The 17,735-nt window shown below is 39.7% G+C and overlaps 1 protein-coding gene across 3 annotated transcripts in view; it reads right to left on the minus strand.

The window, feature by feature from the left end:
* The window catches only part of ERCC6L2 (ERCC excision repair 6 like 2), a 50,921-nt gene extending 33,977 nt beyond the window's left edge, over window positions 1–16,944 (minus strand). For 2 of the 3 annotated variants that reach the window (XM_032095605.1, XM_032095606.1), the window contains exons 1-8: window positions 16,630–16,944; window positions 13,685–14,109; window positions 9,296–9,415; window positions 7,651–7,844; window positions 4,858–5,019; window positions 3,457–3,664; window positions 1,922–2,062; window positions 294–407 (exon numbers count right to left, since the gene is read on the minus strand). In XM_032095605.1, the coding sequence (XP_031951496.1) occupies window positions 294–407; window positions 1,922–2,062; window positions 3,457–3,664; window positions 4,858–5,019; window positions 7,651–7,844; window positions 9,296–9,415; window positions 13,685–14,109; window positions 16,630–16,651 (1,386 nt within the window). In that variant the 5' untranslated portion in view covers window positions 16,652–16,944. The remainder of the gene's footprint in view (window positions 1–293; window positions 408–1,921; window positions 2,063–3,456; window positions 3,665–4,857; window positions 5,020–7,650; window positions 7,845–9,295; window positions 9,416–13,684; window positions 14,110–16,629) is intronic. The other variant, XM_032095604.1, reaches the window with a different exon arrangement.
* Window positions 16,945–17,735: the final 791 nt, after the last annotated feature.

A 17,735-nucleotide genomic window follows, 5' to 3' on the forward strand; every position in this document is an offset into this window, starting at 1 on the left:
AATGTAACAAAAATGGCACCATTAGAAATCATTAAAAACTACTCTCCCTCCTATCTCTCCAATGTTTTATAAACCTTATTTTCAGGTATGCATCAACTAAATGAACATGTTCTTTTGTATAATGTCTTTATAAGGTATGCATTCTGTGTAACTGAATGCAAAAGGAATTTCACAAAATGTCTTAGTTGCAGTTAGTTAAGACTTAAAAAGGAGGCCAGCAGCAATTTTCATTCAAGACTCTTCATCCCATTCATTTTCCACAAGTCCATTTTTTAGATACTTCTGAAACTAACCTGCAGCTTGCTAGTGTTGTCTGTCTGCAGCAGTGCAGCATGATTTGCAACCTTCTGTAGGATCATTAGGTAACTGAAGCGCAATGACTTAATTGTTTCACCATGTGCATTTACCTACAAAAAAAATCAGTTTATGCAAACAAATACCCCTGAAAATAAGTAATAATCTCAAATAAATGCTATTCTTATCAGGTTTAATGCATTAACAATCCTTAGTACCATAACTGATCCCCAAGAGATGTGTAGTGTATTTGTGATAAAAATGAAGCAAGTTTTGTTTTTCCTGCAGCTTTATGACCCTATTAATAGACACATTTTCTCAATAAGAAAAAACCCCTACATCTACGTTCATTGTTTGCTAAACATTTCAGATAGTCACTTCTACAGATATCACATGGAGATAACCAAGAGCTCTTCAGTAAACAAAAAGGTAACTTCACAACTGATTAAATCAAGTCAGAGCAGTTTGAACGACTTCTTTCTTTCAACTGCTAACTTTACTATTCTCTCCAGAAAATCCCTAGAAAGCTTTATAAACACCTCAAATAACATAATTCAAGCTTCAGGCATTCTACAATGCAACAGCAGCTATCTCAACAGCTATTTTCCTGATTATGGTTGGCTGGTGTGATCAGTATTTGTTTTTCTTTGCCTTCTCAAGTTACTAAATGTCACAGTTAACCCTGGAATAAGACAGTCCATAAAAGCACTCAACTATCTTCAGGCCTGCCTACTGCCCTTTGTGAATCAAGTTCAACAGCATTTCTTTTTTTATACAAAACATCACTAGAAACAAAAGCCTGCAAAGAGGGCTAGTATCCATGGAATATTAAACAAGACTGATAAGGGGATTGTTCATAAAAAAAGATGCAGGAGACTGAAAAACCTATATCATTTGGAAAAAAACTCAAAACACTACACAAGAATCAGAGTAGGCCAGAAAGATAAAAGGGAGAAACAAACATGTGACATATGCTTCCAAATGTTTAAAAGATGTGCTTAATCTGAGCCTACTGAGTGATACAGGCAAAACAAATACAAAGCTAGACTAATCAAGCATTAAAGAAGTCCAGAGAGGATTGAAGAAATCTGCAAAGCTGTTACTCGTGGATAAAGTTCAGCTTGTGCTCTGTGGCTGCTATTGCAGTTCTCCCCTCAGTGAAACAAGGCAAAGTGAATGTTTAATGGCACAGAAAGGCACAACTGCAGTTAGAACACAACAAACTGCCCAGGTAACCTGCCGAGTTCAGGGTGCCTCCCATTTGCAGCTTCTGCACAAACTGCCCGAGTCACCTGGGAGCAGCATGCCTGACACATACTGAATATCTCAATGCAGTACCCTTGCCAATTCCAACTAAATCACAGGTGCATTTATTAATACAAAAGATCCAGAATTTAGTGCATAGATAACAACCAACTGCTCAGTGCCTGCAAAGCAACTTTGCAGTAATCCCAAAGTGCCTAACTCCATCATGCTGGTAACGCAGCTCCCCATGTTTCCAGTCGGAATTTCCCAAACAGATGGCCTACACGTAGGCAAACATTTCAATCAGCTCTTCATCAGCAGTGAGTCTCTCAGGAAATTCAGAAGACTATGATCTAAAATACAAACAGTGCCAAGTTCTTACTTTGTAACAACAGTTCTTCCTTTTCCGGCCACTGTTGCAGCTACAGGGCTCTCCTGCTCTTAACACCAAGGTTACATCATCTGTCTCTAGCACAGCCTGGTACACTGCTTTCTGGAATTCAGTTAAGGAACAAAACACCATCTGTCAAAAAGAAAACCCAAGTAACACTATCATGTGCAGCACACAATGAAAGGCAAAAAAGCACTGCATCAAAAAACACAAATCACAGATCCCTGAAAATAAAGCAGAAATAAATACTATACCTGCTCAAATAGTTATAGGAAATTATTCCACCACCAAAAGAAAAAAAAAATGTGGATCTTGACACCAAAAGAACATGAACTGTAGCCAAAATGTATGCATACTTGTTTTATTCCATCTCAAAATTCTACAAAGAATATCAACATCATGCTACAAGAACCTCCTGTTATTTTGCTCAAGACCTTTCATAATGGCTTTTGTGAAGGAATAGGAAGAGAAAGGAAAATTGAGAGAAATAAATGCATAATTTTAATTACAGATTTCTCTCTGTTTTGCAAGGTGCTTAATCTGCCCTTTCTTTCCCCTTTTCAGGCACTAGCTGTCATAGGGCACTACCACAAGCAGGACAAACAGAATAAACAATGAGAAGGCAAGGATCTACACAGTGCTATGGCCAAAACTCTGATCCCTCTTTTTAGAGACCATGGGTGGCATCTCCATGACATCTTTAGTCTTAAGCAGCAGGAGACAGAAATCTGAAGATCATTCCCTAACCTATGCTATCCACATAGTAGTAGCAGCACCATGCTGAGCTATAATAATACAGCAGTAACTTGAACATATACTCACATTAACAAGATAATAAAAAGAATAAAACCTGCTAGATTCAGAAAAGCGACTGACTGATGTTTGTGTCAATCTTTCCTTCAGAAGACAGCCTAGATGACATTATTATAAACTAAGGATGAAGAATAAATACCAGATTTTGAAAACAAAACCAGCTGCAAACTTACGTATTTGTCTGCTTAGAAGAAAAGATTTAGCAGAACTCTAAGATATATTAAAAAAGTATTATCACTTCATATAGTATTTACAATTGCATCAGATGAACACCATCTGAGTTTTTTCTTTTATTTATGGATTGAAAATGAGGGATTTAAAAGCATACTGTTCCAAACACAAAGTGTCAAGCTGCAAATTCAGAAGTTTTACATAGAATTTCAAGAAATTTACATACATTGCTTTGGGCTTGCCCAGCCCAGATAAGGACAAAAACACACATAAAACAGATGTGTAAATCACTAGTCAGAAGACTAGCTGAGCATTTTCATGCTTGATTAACTCCATTTCCATGTGCAATCATAGTAATTATGTGAACAAAGCACACTACTGCAAGTGCACTTTTTCTATGGCTACGGATTCTTCTTAAGTTAATAAGACGAAGAGAAAACCATAAACTGCAGACATGATGAAAGAGAAAAAATACAACAAGAAAACAAAAAAGAAGAGATATGTTCATTAATATTGTATTTGAAATGTGAAGGCACTCTTACTCTGTCTTCCTTTTTTGGCAACTGATCACTGATAAGCGCTTTGGTACGTCTCAGAAACCAGCCAGACATTTTTCTTGCTAGCTTCACCATGGCCTTACGACCTGTTGCTAGCTCCCTTTTAGTTGCAGTGTGCCTCTGGCCATGCTCCACCGGATCAGAGAATTTCTTCTTGAAATGTTCTCTGCTACCTAAAAGTCCTGGTACAGCCCTATTAAAAAACAAAAGGGGATGGGGGATTGATTCACTGATTTAAAGTATACCATAAGTTGTTTTTATTTTCTGGCTAACAGCAAGAAATCTTAAAGTAGCAGTCACTAGAGAAACTACTACAAGTTTTAAGTACAAAGAGAAACATATATACTATTTTCAGAGCTGCCATTTTTCATCTGTTTTCTGTGATTCTCAAATGCTAAGAGATAGCCCCTAGGATTAGGGCTGCAATCTCAAGAAAGAAGTTTAGCAGAACAACAGAAATCACAAATATACAGAACCTCTGAACTACAAGGCTGTTAGTGCTCAGGAGCCTAAACTGGAAGCTAATCAGTCATGTTTTCAATTTTTACTACTTTTATTAAATCAGAATATGCAGATATTACAATTAACTAAATGAAATCTTGAGAAACCCAATAGTAAAAAGAATTTAGTAATTGTTGGCAGCACTACACATTGGAATAATTTACTAACAACATCAGCATAGTTTTAATGGATGAGATGCAACACTAAGCTTAAAATATTCTTCCTGCTATTTCTGTTCTGTATATCCTTATATTTAAAATATGTATGCTCTGTTCCTCCTCTGCAAAGCATTCCCAGAAGGTTTAGATTTGTATCTATGGTCAGTTGCACTTCTCCTTGACCATTAAATGTTTTTCTGGACACGACTGTTACTTTTCAAATATGTGCACTTGTGCATTTTGAAAAAAAGCAAAACATTATTACTCTCATCCTCCAAGTAGGACAGAATGACCTGCACATACCGGAAAGAGCAAAGGCACTATGTTGGTCAAGGTTGTGTAATGATTCCCTATCTGCTGGGCAAAGGACAGATGAAAAAAAAAATGAGTGTCCTTAGGAAAAAGAAAAGAAACAAAAAAAAAGGCAATGTGGGCAGTGGGGGAAGAATAATTTTAACTACTTCCCAAATTCCCCAAAGAAACCAGATGGGATGAACTCCAAATGAATTAAGTAACTGCAAAATACCAGGAGCTTACCTTCCCAGATGTGTTAGAACAAACACAGTTATATTCTCAGAAATAAGCAGGTGTTTTGAGGTTGAGGGGGTTTTTTTTTGTTGTTGTTTTTTTATAACACAGATGGGTCCATATCATCCAGCCCTGCCCCACCCCCGCTGCACAGTTAACATGAAGAGGTGTTTAAGCATAAAAAAAATATTTTATTTACCAGTCCATAACACACCAAAGTTCCTTCATATTGTTTTGAAGAATGGTTCCAGTAAGACCTATGCGAACACTGCATTTTAATGACTTCATGGTTTGAGTTATTTGCGCCTTTGGATTCTTGATTCTGTGTGCTTCGTCCACTATCACAGCAGACCACTCTATACTGCACATCAAAAAAAAAATTTCATTAATTTGCATTATTTGTCCCATCATCCCACATACATATAAAAAGTGAAGTCAGCCACACAAGTAGCTGTGATTGCTTTATAACACACTATCACTTTTTGATTTCCCTGGTTTTTTGTATTATATTACTCCATTTCTTTATATTGTTTGCTTAGTAAATTCAATTAGTATAGTTCACCATAATGGCTAAACTACATCACCAAATAAATGAGCTACTGTTAACTGTATCAAATGCTTTCTGTGAAGAAAGCAGCTTTCAATCTGTGGACTAATGAATCCAGCACATCTCACTAAAATTAACCCCACTCATAATTAAGATTTACAAAAAATAAGTAAGTCTCTGAAGGTAAACTACTGAAATATGCTTAACATAGGTATGCTTCATTTTCCCAACAAAAATTATCCAGTGCAAATACCAGTGAACTGAAAACATTTCAAACTGCATACTTTCTACAAGAAAGTATCACCCAAGAATATCCATACAAAACCAGTATAGCAGAGGAATTTTAATATTTTGTGATTGTGACTAGAAGGAACACCACTATAAGCAGTGACCAAGAGATATTTTGCAGCCAATTCAACAACAAAACTTACAGGTAGAATGACCTGTATACTGTGATGATAATAATAAAAATAGTCTTCAAGTCCCCAGAAAGAGATCTACTAACTTTATGAGTTCACTTTATATATATGAATATTTCAGAACACAACCATATCCAGTCTGATAATGCTGCAAAAAGCTGGAACAGACACGTTTTGAGATGTTTAGTAGAAAGTATGTTTCCTGAGCAAAATGCATTTGGTTCACTAATGAAGGCTGATCTTGCAGCATTTTTGACACCCACTAAATAAATTCATTCATATTCAAGTTCCTACATTCCCAAAATATGCTAAAAACTGGCGTTTCTGAAAAAAGTCTAACAGACGTTCATATGCTAGCTCCTTCCACTTAAATCTCTCATACTGATTTACATGCATAACTGAGCATATGCATTCTTATCCCTGATAGCTCATTATTTATTATTACTAACTATTTTTGAGGCCAATCCATCACTGTAGTTAAGCAAGACACAAAGGTTCTTCCGGTGTTGAGCTCATAGGCCCATCCAGTCACATGCTCTGTAGAAACAGTTTGGTAAATCTGCATGCTGAGGAATGTATTTGCAGGCAGTCACACATCAGATTTGCTCCACACATGCATTTATTTCCTGACCACAGTCTACTCCATGATCAAGCATGAAGAGTTCCTCAGAAAGAACACAAATAGTTAGGGAGCTGATAACAGAACTGCTTTATGCTTCTATCTGTACTTCTCAGACCTCAGCACAGAGATGAAGATCTTAACTGTTTTGGTGATGGATTTCCAAACAACTAGGATACTCTCTGGGGCCTGGACCTTTCCTAACACCTGAAATGCCAGGATCGGCAGATCCACTTTTATCAGCCACTGAGGGCAGGCTGCTATTACCAGCCATTGACACAACTTGTACCCTACTTCCAAGATGACATAAGGGAAAAGAACCTTTAGGATAGGATGAGAAATGCATGGGTTTAAATCTCAAAGTTTTTAGGGCTCAATAATTTCATCAAGTTGGTGAAAAGTGCAAACAACAAGGAAAATACCTTTTTGAACGTTGGCTAAAAATTCCAGGTGATTGTTCACCTTACACTGTACTGAAAGACAGAAATACCTTCTTTGTATCTTTTAGCTGTCATCAGTTTTCCAGCAGGCAATTCCTGCATCTTTCAGAGAACATTTCATAGGTGTGCTACCAGCAAAGACTGGTTTTATGGGAACTATTCAAACCCTTACTGCTACCACATGTCCCATGACAAAGACAGTTGTATTGGGTCTGGCTGAGATGGAGTTAATTTTCCCGTAGCAGCCCTCACAGGTCTGTGCTTTGTGTCCGTAGCTGGAAAGGTGTTGACAACACACCAGTGCTTTGGCTACTGCTGAGCAGCGCTGGCAGAGCACCAGTGCTCTCTCTCAACATTCACCCACATCAGCAGACTGGGAACGGGCAAGATCCTGGGAGGGGGCACAACTCGGCCAGCTGACCTAAACTGACCAAAGGGATAACTCTTTCCATATGACATCAGCTCAGGTATAAAAGCTATGGAAAGGAAGAGGAATGGGGCATTTTTTTATTTACAGTGTTTGCCTTCCAGAGCAACTGCTATGTGTGCTGAACCCCTGCTTCCTGGGAAGTGGCTCAACACTGCTAGCTGACAGGAAGCAGAAAATAAACCATTTTTTTTCCCTCTTCGCTTGTGCACACCTAAACTTTTGCTTTTGCTTTTGTAAACTGCCTTATCTCAGCTAAAGAGTTTTTTTTTTCCTTAATTTCTCTTTCCTGTTCAGCTGGAAAGGGGAGTGATAGAGTGGCTTGGTAGCCACCTGGTGTCCAGCCAAGGTCAACCCATCAGAAATATACATGTTAAATTCAGTAGCACAGGATAAATTCAATAGTACAGGGAATCTTCTCTGCAGCACAGTGGATCAATGGATTTAACAGTAAATACATTACAGAGAAAAAGTTCTTGAAAAGAACAATGCACAATTAGTTAAAATTCGGTGCATACAAAAACGCATTAAAGCCATTACCTGTTAAATTCATCCAAATACAGGCGAAGTATTTCATATGTTGTAAGAGCAACTTCGTATTTCCCTTGCTTGATGCGACTCATGTCATCGTCTTTTTTACTGCCATGTAAGACAGCCACCTTAAAGTATCCCCATGTGTCTAACTCATCCTTCCAGTTGTACAGCACTGAAAGAGGGGCCACTATGAGGAAAGTCTGCAAACAAATACATATTGTAATATTACTTGAGAAATGTAATACAGCAATTTCTCAATAACAGAAGTCAAGATCTTGACTGTTCTACTGCTCTGAGCAGTTTGACTGTTTAATTCTGCCATTTCAAAGCATGTATGGAAAATATCTAAAATCAATATAAATTCAAAAGTAATCAGTTTACTCTGAGTATGTATATAATACAGCATAAAAATACTGTAATACTAAAATTAAATAAACAGCACTACTTACTCAAATTATACTCTAACAACTGCAGTAAGATGTGAAACACTACCACTTTGCTTTGTTATAGCATCTGTATATCACAAAATGTTTTACAAATTGAGAAAACAAAAGGATGAAGAGGGGAAGCAGCTTCCTCAAATCCACAAGTCTAGTCATCATGTGACTTGAAAACAGAGCCCTGAAAAGGGTTAAAAAAATTAGGACAGCACACATGATTCACTTAATATCACAGAACAATAAAATCAGTGAGGTTGGAAGTGACCTTGGGACATTTTCAGTCCTACTTTATAGTCAAAGCAGTGGCAACACTGACTTCAAACCCAGGCTTTCCGAATTGAGGTCTTCAAAACCCCGTAAGGATGGATGGGGTCTACAAGCTCTCTGTGACCTGCTCCAACATTATGTCCTCAAAGTGGACATTCTTCCCTTATTCTTAGTCAGAAGCATTCCTGTTTCTTTGCACATGAAGTGCTATCCCTTCACCCCTTCCTCTCAGCCTGTATTTCCTGAGGAACACGTATCCATTATTCACAGAGCTACAGTCATACAACCTATCATGCCGGTCAAATTTTCTAATTACTCCAGTAAAATAAAAATAACAATGGAAAATAGAAATCACATGGTTTCTGTAATGGATTAAAATGATCTTCAGATTTATCTTATTCACACAGAACTTTTACATGTATCTTTTATGTGCTGTCACTGTATTTGATTACCTAGATTATCAGTCAGACTTACTTCCGACATTATGACCGCCAATGAAGAAAATACAGGAGGTCACAAGGCTATTAGCAATACATATTCTAAATATATGGATTTGTCCTAATTAAATACCCTGTTATTATAGATATATATGCTTTTTTTACTTTAAAAATATCATCACACAACACTAATTTTCTACTCACTGACATGGGCTTTTCAATGTACTCTAGCCACAAATCTAACCCAGACACCTCAAAATTTTTCCATTAGTGCAGATGAACAGTAGTAACAAATTAGACAATAGCAACTAGAGCGAGAAGGCTCTATGACAGTCTGGAAAACTGAAGACTTCCCAAGCACTTAGGAAAGGCAAGAAATCCTACTTCAGCAGCTGAATTTTAAAAATTAATGTACATAAACTCCTAGAACTAACAAACAAACAAACAAACAAATCCAAGTACTGCCTTTTATCAAAATCCTTAAGCCAGTATCACTAAAAGTTGTACCTTCTTGGGGTTACAATCTGAGCCCTTTTTCATTGTCCTTAGTAAAAATTCCGGCATATTATTTTCAATATCCTCACGCGTTCCCTTTTTGTGCAACACTGCAGCCAAAAATGAAATGACCTTGAGAAAGAAAACAATTCTCAGTGACTATGCAGAACAAGCAATTGAATTAATTCCACAAGAAACAAACATTTAGGACAAAATCCTGGACAGGACTTAGTAAGGTGGTTTGGTTTGGTGGGGGGAGATTTTTTGGGGGGGGGGGGCGAGGAGGGGGGTAATTGTTTTAAATAAATCTGATTTTAAACTGGGACCCCTCCCTCCGTTGGATTCCCAAGAATTCCTTGAATTAATGTTAAGGACAGTTAATTGCTCTATCTCACTCTTATATTCTCTAAGTGGAAAAGTCATAAAAATATACAAGAGACAGTATGAACGAGCCAGGAAAAAACAGAGATGACGCCTGCATTGCAACTCTCCTTTTCAGGGTACTTGAATCTCAGATGAGAAAACAGAAGGAACAGACATCCTCTAACTATCCTCTCAATATTATTTCTGCAAAAGGAAGAAGAGGCTTATCCTAGAGGTTTGTTTTTTACTAATATGCCTTTTTCTGTATGTTTCATTCCTTCAAATTCCTGTTGTTAACATCAAAACCATTTTCTTTCTATTGTGCTATATTCTCCCATCTGCCTCAAACCAGTCAAGTTGATTATGAGAAGATATTTATTACAATACACCACAGCAAGGACAAACATCCCAGCACAGGCTATTCCAAACTGCTCCTATCATAATCCAAAACAGGAAGAAGGCAGAGAAAGATCCAGCCAGAACACGCAAATCTAAAATCCACTTGGGATAAATGGTATCCATGGGACTAAGCAGCACCAAGGACCAGATGCATCATCAGAGAGGTGCCCTTCTTTTGAAAACTCAACAGGCCCCTTTTATTCAGAGCAGCCAGCTCCAGCCGCTTTCTTTTTGCAGCTGCTACACAGCTGCTCATAGCAGGACAGAGGTAAAGCTACCAACTGTTGATTTCCAAAAAAAATCTTCTCCCTCTAATGATGGGGAGAAAGAGCTAGTCAGGACAGGAGAGTGCAGGAAAAACACCTGCCTGGGAAGAGAAGTTAGATGGACAGAAGAGAGAAGAAATCCATCATATGGATGGCCACCGAGTGAAAGAGAGGTATGTAGAATAAAAGTAACCCAAACAATTTTATACATAATATCTCATAAACTGAGGTTGAGATGAACTGCCAGTTTGCACATGTTGTTTAACTAATGACCTTTACTTTTTTTTTTAATCCTTTGAGAATTAGAATCAAATTCAACTAAACAATAAATCTCCCTGTCTCTTCCACATTCTCCATTCTTGGAAGAATTTGCATCACAAATTTCTAAGAGTAGCAAAGGCAGTGAAACAGTAAGTCATTACCAGAAACCTTTGGCTCTTCCAGATAAAGCAAGAAGCAACCTAAATTCCTTGATAGGAAACTATTTTACTGTGATCACACTAAGAAACAACATTATTCTATTTACCTTCACTTAAACTTCAGCTTGATATGAAAGAGCCATATGGTCAGGCCATTTAATGCAAAAACCAGTTCAGAAGTACAAAGAACACTAAAATTCAAAGGATTTCTAGAAATGTCTATCTCATGAATCATCCTCTAATTCAGAAACAGTAAGGTTCAGCCAACTGACAAGCATAAGACAACTTTCTTCTAAGACTGTATCAGTTACTCAATGAAATTTAAATTTATTTTTTCATATGTACTAACCTTTTCTAAACAAGTGAATTCTTCCATTTTACTTCACATCCACTGAACTGCCTTTCCCATACTGAACTCAAACATTATCACTGTGTTTTATAAAAAATACACAAGATCACAGAATCATAAAATGGTAAGGGTTAGGAACAAACCTTAAAGATCCCCTAGTTCCAATCCCTGCAATGGGCAAGGATGCCATTCACTAGACCAGGTTGTTCAGGCCCCTATCCAACCTGGCCTTCAACACAAACGTTACTGGAAGGCTGCAATGAGGTCCCCCCAGAGCTTTCTCTTCTCCAGGCTGAACAGTCCCAACTCTCTCTGCCTGTCTCCATAGGAGAGGTGCTCCATCCCTTGGGAACACCTTGTGGCCTCCTCCGGACCCACTCCAACAGGTCCACATCCTTCCTGTGCTGGGGACCCCAGAGCTGGATGTAGTGTTCGGGAGGGGTGGGAAGGGGGGGGTCTCAGAAGGGCAGAGCAGAGGGGCAGAAACACCTCCCTTGACCTGCTGGACATGTTGCTTTGGATGCACCCCTAGGCTGCAAGTGCACCCTGCTGGCTCATGTCCAGCTCTTCACCCACAAGAATCCTCAAGTCCCTCTTCGCAGGGCTGCTCTCTACAACTTCTCCCAATTTATACTCATGTCTGCGTACCCAGGCCCCAGCCCAGGTGCAACAGAGTTGTTGCACTTGGACTTGTTGAACTTCATTAAGTCCTCATGGGCCCAGTTCTCAAGCTTGTCCAGGTCCTTTTGGATGGCATCCCGTCCTTCTGTTGTGTCAACAGCACTGCTCAGATTTGTGTCATCTGCAAACTTGCTGAGGGTGCACTCAGTGCCACCGTCTGTGCCATTGAGGAAGACTGCAGAGCAGTGGTCCCAAAACAGAGCCTGAGGGACATCACTCATCACCAGCCTCCACCTCAACACAGAGCCATTGACCACAACTCTCTGGCTGCAGCTAGCCAGCCAGCCAATTCCTTATCCATTGAACTGTCCATCCATCAAATCCACCCACGTCCAGTTTGGAGGTAAGATGTCATGTGGCACTATATCAAAGGCCCTACAGAAGTAGATGACATCTGTCAATCTTCCCATATTGACCATTACCATCACTCCATCATATAAGGCCACCAGAGCACTCAGGCATGAGTTTGCTGGCTGCCTCAGATCAGTCTCCTCAACCGTTCTTTTCTGACCTATGTACTTACAGAATCCCTTCACATATTATGTTATGCACATAGGATATTCTTTGAAATCTCTGCCTTTCTTCTGAAAACTTGACACAGACTAAAAGAAATAGCCATCAGATGTGAATTCCACATATCCACTGTCACTGTGTGATAAATGTGCCTAGACAACCAGCTGAGATTCAAGACACACAAGATGCAAGCAAGACAACTAAATTTAGCTCCTCTCTGCTGAGTTTACTATTATCTTATATATATATTTCTTTCTACATAAAATCAGATTATTTGCAGTTCTGAGTAGAAACAGTCTTCCATAACTACGGAGTTAGTTCTTCAACTACCATGGACAAGAAACATGACCATGCTTAAAATGAATGTAGTTTAGTTTTAACAAGCATCTGTTAACAGAGCATCATCAGATACATATATATATAAACCCATGATACACCTCTAAATGCTCTACAAAGAGTTTTGACAGTTTAGTTTACCCACTGCTCTTGTTAAGCTTGCTACAAGAGAACACTTTTTTGCACTGAAAGGCATCTGTCAACATTCTCCTACATGGAAGGGCAATAGATACCTGCCATATACCTGGCAGTGAAGAAATGAGCTTGCATTGGACACATGGAGAAAGGGAAAAGAGAGTAGAACAAAGACTATCCCCCACAGAACTCAAGCTGCTAACTTTAAACCAGACAGACTACAGAGAATTTCCACACATAAAAACACCGTAATTATAATAAAACAAGAAAGAAAAAAACAAGAAAGAAAAAAACAAGAAAGAAAAAAACAAGAAAGAAAAAAACAAGAAAGAAAAAAACAAGAAAGAAAAAAACAAGAAAGAAAAAAACAAGGGAAAAAATAAATAATTTAGGTCACACAGATTCGAAGCATAATGAAAAAAATCCAGCTACACTTTGTCCTCTCATCAATCAAGCTGTATTTCCAAAAGAGTGATAGAAGTAGCATGGAATACCAAAACACTTTTCCCAGAGATAGGAGTAAAAATGCCTGCTCTTTTGCATTCCCAGAACAGTGAAACTATCTGTTCTCAGGAAAAAAGTTAAAAGGTAATCTAAAAGCAAGAGTCAGATAAGGGCCTCAAGTTCTTTTAGTGTACTCCAGTGCAAATTGCTTTCACGATGGGCAGGTAGCAATCCTCAAAGTAAATTCAACACACTAACATTTTAACTATTGTGCTTACACTAAAAGGACCCACATCCCAATTTTATGGCCTGTAAGGAGTGAGTCTTAAATCAGCAATGGGCTCTCGGCTCTGAGTGCTGTCCTGGACATCATGTCCTGCCTCATCCATCTCTGCAACAGCAGAGGGACGTTTAAGCTTCATAAATACAATGCTTTTTAAAAAAGATTTACGGATCCCAGAAAACATGCTCCCACCGTAACAAACAAAAAGAATACCTGTATTGTCTTTCCAAGGCCCATATCGTCTCCAAGAATACACCCCCTTTTATCAGCATAGTGTTTATACAGAAACTGGGCTCCTTCCCTTTGATAATCACGCAGGTATCTGTTAATTGTATATGGAATAAAATCGCCATTGTCAGATAATTTAAAAGCAACTGCAGGAGATGGAAGATTTTGATCAGAAAAATATGGCTTTTCCAGATCATCCTCATCAAATATTAAGCTTTTCCAGGGTCCTCTACTATCTTTTACTTTACAAAGTTTTGTTACTAGTATTTTCCTTTCTTCAGACTCCAAGAATGATACAACAGCAAATAATTTTCCATTTTTGTCCTTTTCAAGAGAAGTTATTGTTCCTTCATGAAGTTTTCCATTTTCAAGACAAGGGGCAAGGCATTTCTCCCCAATACGCCAATAATCTATAAAAAAAAACCAAACACACATAATGATAAACTGGCCTGATGTACAGAGTATTTAATTTCTTCACTATCAAAACTATGGATGTAAATTTAGTTGACAAAAGGCATACAACTTAATATAAAACACTTTATTGAGGGTAGCACTAGAATCGGGACAACACTTACTGTTCACAACCAAACCCTGAGCTAGACATAAAATCACAGTTTGTTCTAACACCACTATTTTAGAAATACCAGAAGGTGTATAGGAGAAAAAAAGCAAAACACAGATTCCGATGCATTAAGTTTACACAGTGGCTTCACACAGGCAATCACAGCAGTACGTATCAAAGTGGAAAGAACCACATCATACTGACAATGAAAAACAGAACAAAATAAGTCTACCAGAAGAAACAAGATCTTCATTTTTCACAGTAAAAAGACCTCACAAATAATGGCTGCACACAGTTTTCCAAATCTGAACTGAGAGAAAACGGGGTGTTCTTTTGAGTTTGTAGAAACAATTTCTAACCTTCCCCTGCTCAGTCATTCCAAAACAAAGGAACACAGGATTCATTTCAGAACCTTTATTGTTTCTTATCTATTTCCTGGAATAAGTTTTGATACTTAGAAGAAAGTCATTATCAACTGCAGTGAGAGGCACCTATGTTTTTTACAGGAAGGAGTGAGCCAGAGAGAATCTTGCACCAGAGCAAGTATTCATCATTCTATGACCAGTGGTGGTACATGTTCCAGACACTTTTCAGAGGTAAGGAAAAAACTTGTGAAGGCAAGAAACTCCACCTTCACCCATTTTTATGTCTCCATGTAAAAACTGGAAGACCGGTTCTCCTCACCACGTGCTAAGCACCTGGAAGTGTACGCTTACAGGACTACTTTCCACAATGTATTAGTTAAATCAGAGATAACTATAATTCATTTTTTAAAATAGATTTAATTATATACACTTAGAGAAAACAGAAACATCCACGTAGCCAAGCCCACTATTCTGCAGCCAGCATTGGCGCTAAGCTGACAATGCAGGTAACAGTAAAAACAGTACAAGCCTACAGAACACACATATTCTAAAATTCTTTGGCCTTAAAGTATTCTTTTAGCAACAGAAATCTCAAGGGCCACATGTGGTTTGTCTGTTTAGCAAACCCCAGCAGACTGCTCTCTTTCAAGTAGCTCCATCCTTTCAACACAGGCAGATTCCTGGAATTTGGTGACTTCTGACTAAAAATACTGTGGGTCTGCTCTGCAAATCTGTTACACTTTTGCCTGATACAAACTTCGATCTGAAGACCTAAACTGATGGCACACTGGTTCTTACACTAACAAGGTCATTAACCACAGCCTTTCCATTCGACTCACCATTCTGCAGGTCTCTTTAATAATGCTATCATCATCCTTACTTGGAGCTCAGCCCCACACCTCGTGACCTGCTACATAAGCTGCTCTAAACCCTTCAGCCATTCACTCAGATCTCCTCAAAGACTTGAGGCTTAAATGTAACTTTTTGAGGAAAAGGGTGAAGTACAGGCTGAGCATTCAACAAATCACACATAACTAATCCTTAAAGTTCACAGCATTTGTACACGTCTGTCTCATCTCGATGCAAAAAGAGGAGTACATTAACTTCTCCCAGTAGCATCTAATTCTTTCTGCAATTTCATGAGAAGAGGAACCAAAATTGAAAAACCGAAATCAGCTATGTACAGCACACTGCTAAATATGCAAATCAAAGTTTAAAATAGAATTACTTCTGTAATTCCTTTTTTTACAGTAGTGAAGGGACATAAAACATGTAGTTTAGAGACTCTCAAGTTAAAACTATGATTTAAGACTACAGTTTTTGTTTTTAACTAAGCATTTACTTGAAGCTAAGGAGTTGCATATGGCTCATCCCAACTAGAGTTCAGATGGAAAGTGGAATAAATTACACTGGACAATAGTACTAGTGTTACAAGCTACAAACTTAGTGAGAAACAGGGCACAGAATGAGAAAAATGCAAAGACATAAAATGGTATTAAGGACACCATTGCTACAAAAGGCCAGAGAATAATGCTGTATAAGCCAAAGTATGAACTGCTACTTTAACTAGCCTGATTCACCAAGTTCTTTGCTTTTGAATTAGAACCATAATTTATGTGGAGCACTGTCTTTAAAAATAAAGAAAATTATCTGGTACGGCTTCCTAGCATGGGTACAGTGCACTGGCCACCAATGATCAAAGCTGGCATTTAAGATGCTTGCCTGTACTTACCCCTTTTACTGCAAGTGGAAAAAATGTGCCATTGTCAACATTAAATGTACTAAATCATGGTGGTAATGGCCTCCTGTCACACACTAACTCCCTTCAACCACTACCCCTCTATGAAATTATCTCGAATACTTTCTACCTAGTGAGGGTTGACCACTTAATGTAGAGTGCAAGGTTTTGTTTTCCTTTGGGTTTTTTATTTTACTCTCTAATAAAGGACTGTAAAAACAAAATTCGAGGATATTGTAAAGCAAGACACACTGAAGAGGCTTACCTGGGACACCATCATCACACATTTTAACTTTTGGCCGTGCAAAGCCCGACGGGGCCCGCGGGCGGAGGCGGCGGGGGCAGACGGGCACCGGCGCGCTGGGGACCCGCCGCCGCCCCTCCGCCGGGCGGGTCACGGCGGCACGGGAGCCGAGGGAGCCCCGGGGGCGCCTCAGAGAAGGGGCCCGTGGCTTTCCCCGCTCTCCGCACCGCGGCCAGCCCCAGGCGAGCCGCGGCCAGGGGGAACCGAGCCCGGAGCCGGGGCCACACGTCGGCCTCACCCCGCCCCGCCCGGCACAGGCAGCGGCCGCGGGGGTATCGCGAGAAGGGCGTTGCTATGGTGCTCCGTGCTCGCAGACTCCGGCGGGCTGGTGGGAAATATCGCGAGGTTTCCTGGCGGAGCGGCAGGCGCTGTGGGTGTATGGATGTGGTGCCTGGGGTGGTCCTGCCCGGTGGAACAGTTTCCTCCTGATGTAGCCCTTGTCTATGGAAAAACTTGTAAAGCGGGGAGGGGGGCGGGTTAATGTGTCCGGGAATGTTGTGTCCACTTCTGGGCTCCTCAGAAGAGAGACATGAACTCTTGGAGTCGGACCAGCACAGGGCTGTTAGGATGATTAGGGGCCTTGGGGGCATTTCTCTCGTGAGGACAGGCTGAGGGAGCTGGGCCTGTTCAACGTCGAGAAGAGATGGCTGAGAGGGGACCTTATCAATGGCTATACATTGCACAGAAAGTTCCACCTGGACATGAGGAAGAGCTTCTTCATTGTGGTGCAGGTGACCATGCACTGGAACAGAGGTTGTTGGGTCTCCTTCACTGGAGATACTCAAGAACTGACTGGACACAATCCTGTGGAATGCGCATCAAGGATGACCCTGGACAGGGAAATCGGAACCAGATGACCCCCTGTGGCCCCATCTAACCTTACTGGTTCTGTGATTCTGAGCAGCAGGGGGAAAGAGATCATAAGTTATTCTCTATGAAAAAACTGGAGAGGTGAGGAAGCGGGGCAAAGAGCTGGTGCAATGGAAGGCACAGCTGGCACAGTACAGAGCAGCCAGCTGCACGGAGGTGGTGGGTGCTGAGAACCAAAGATCTGACATTTGGGAGAA

This window comes from Corvus moneduloides, chromosome Z (genome assembly GCF_009650955.1).
Source record: "Corvus moneduloides isolate bCorMon1 chromosome Z, bCorMon1.pri, whole genome shotgun sequence".
Lineage (NCBI taxonomy): Eukaryota > Metazoa > Chordata > Aves > Passeriformes > Corvidae > Corvus > Corvus moneduloides.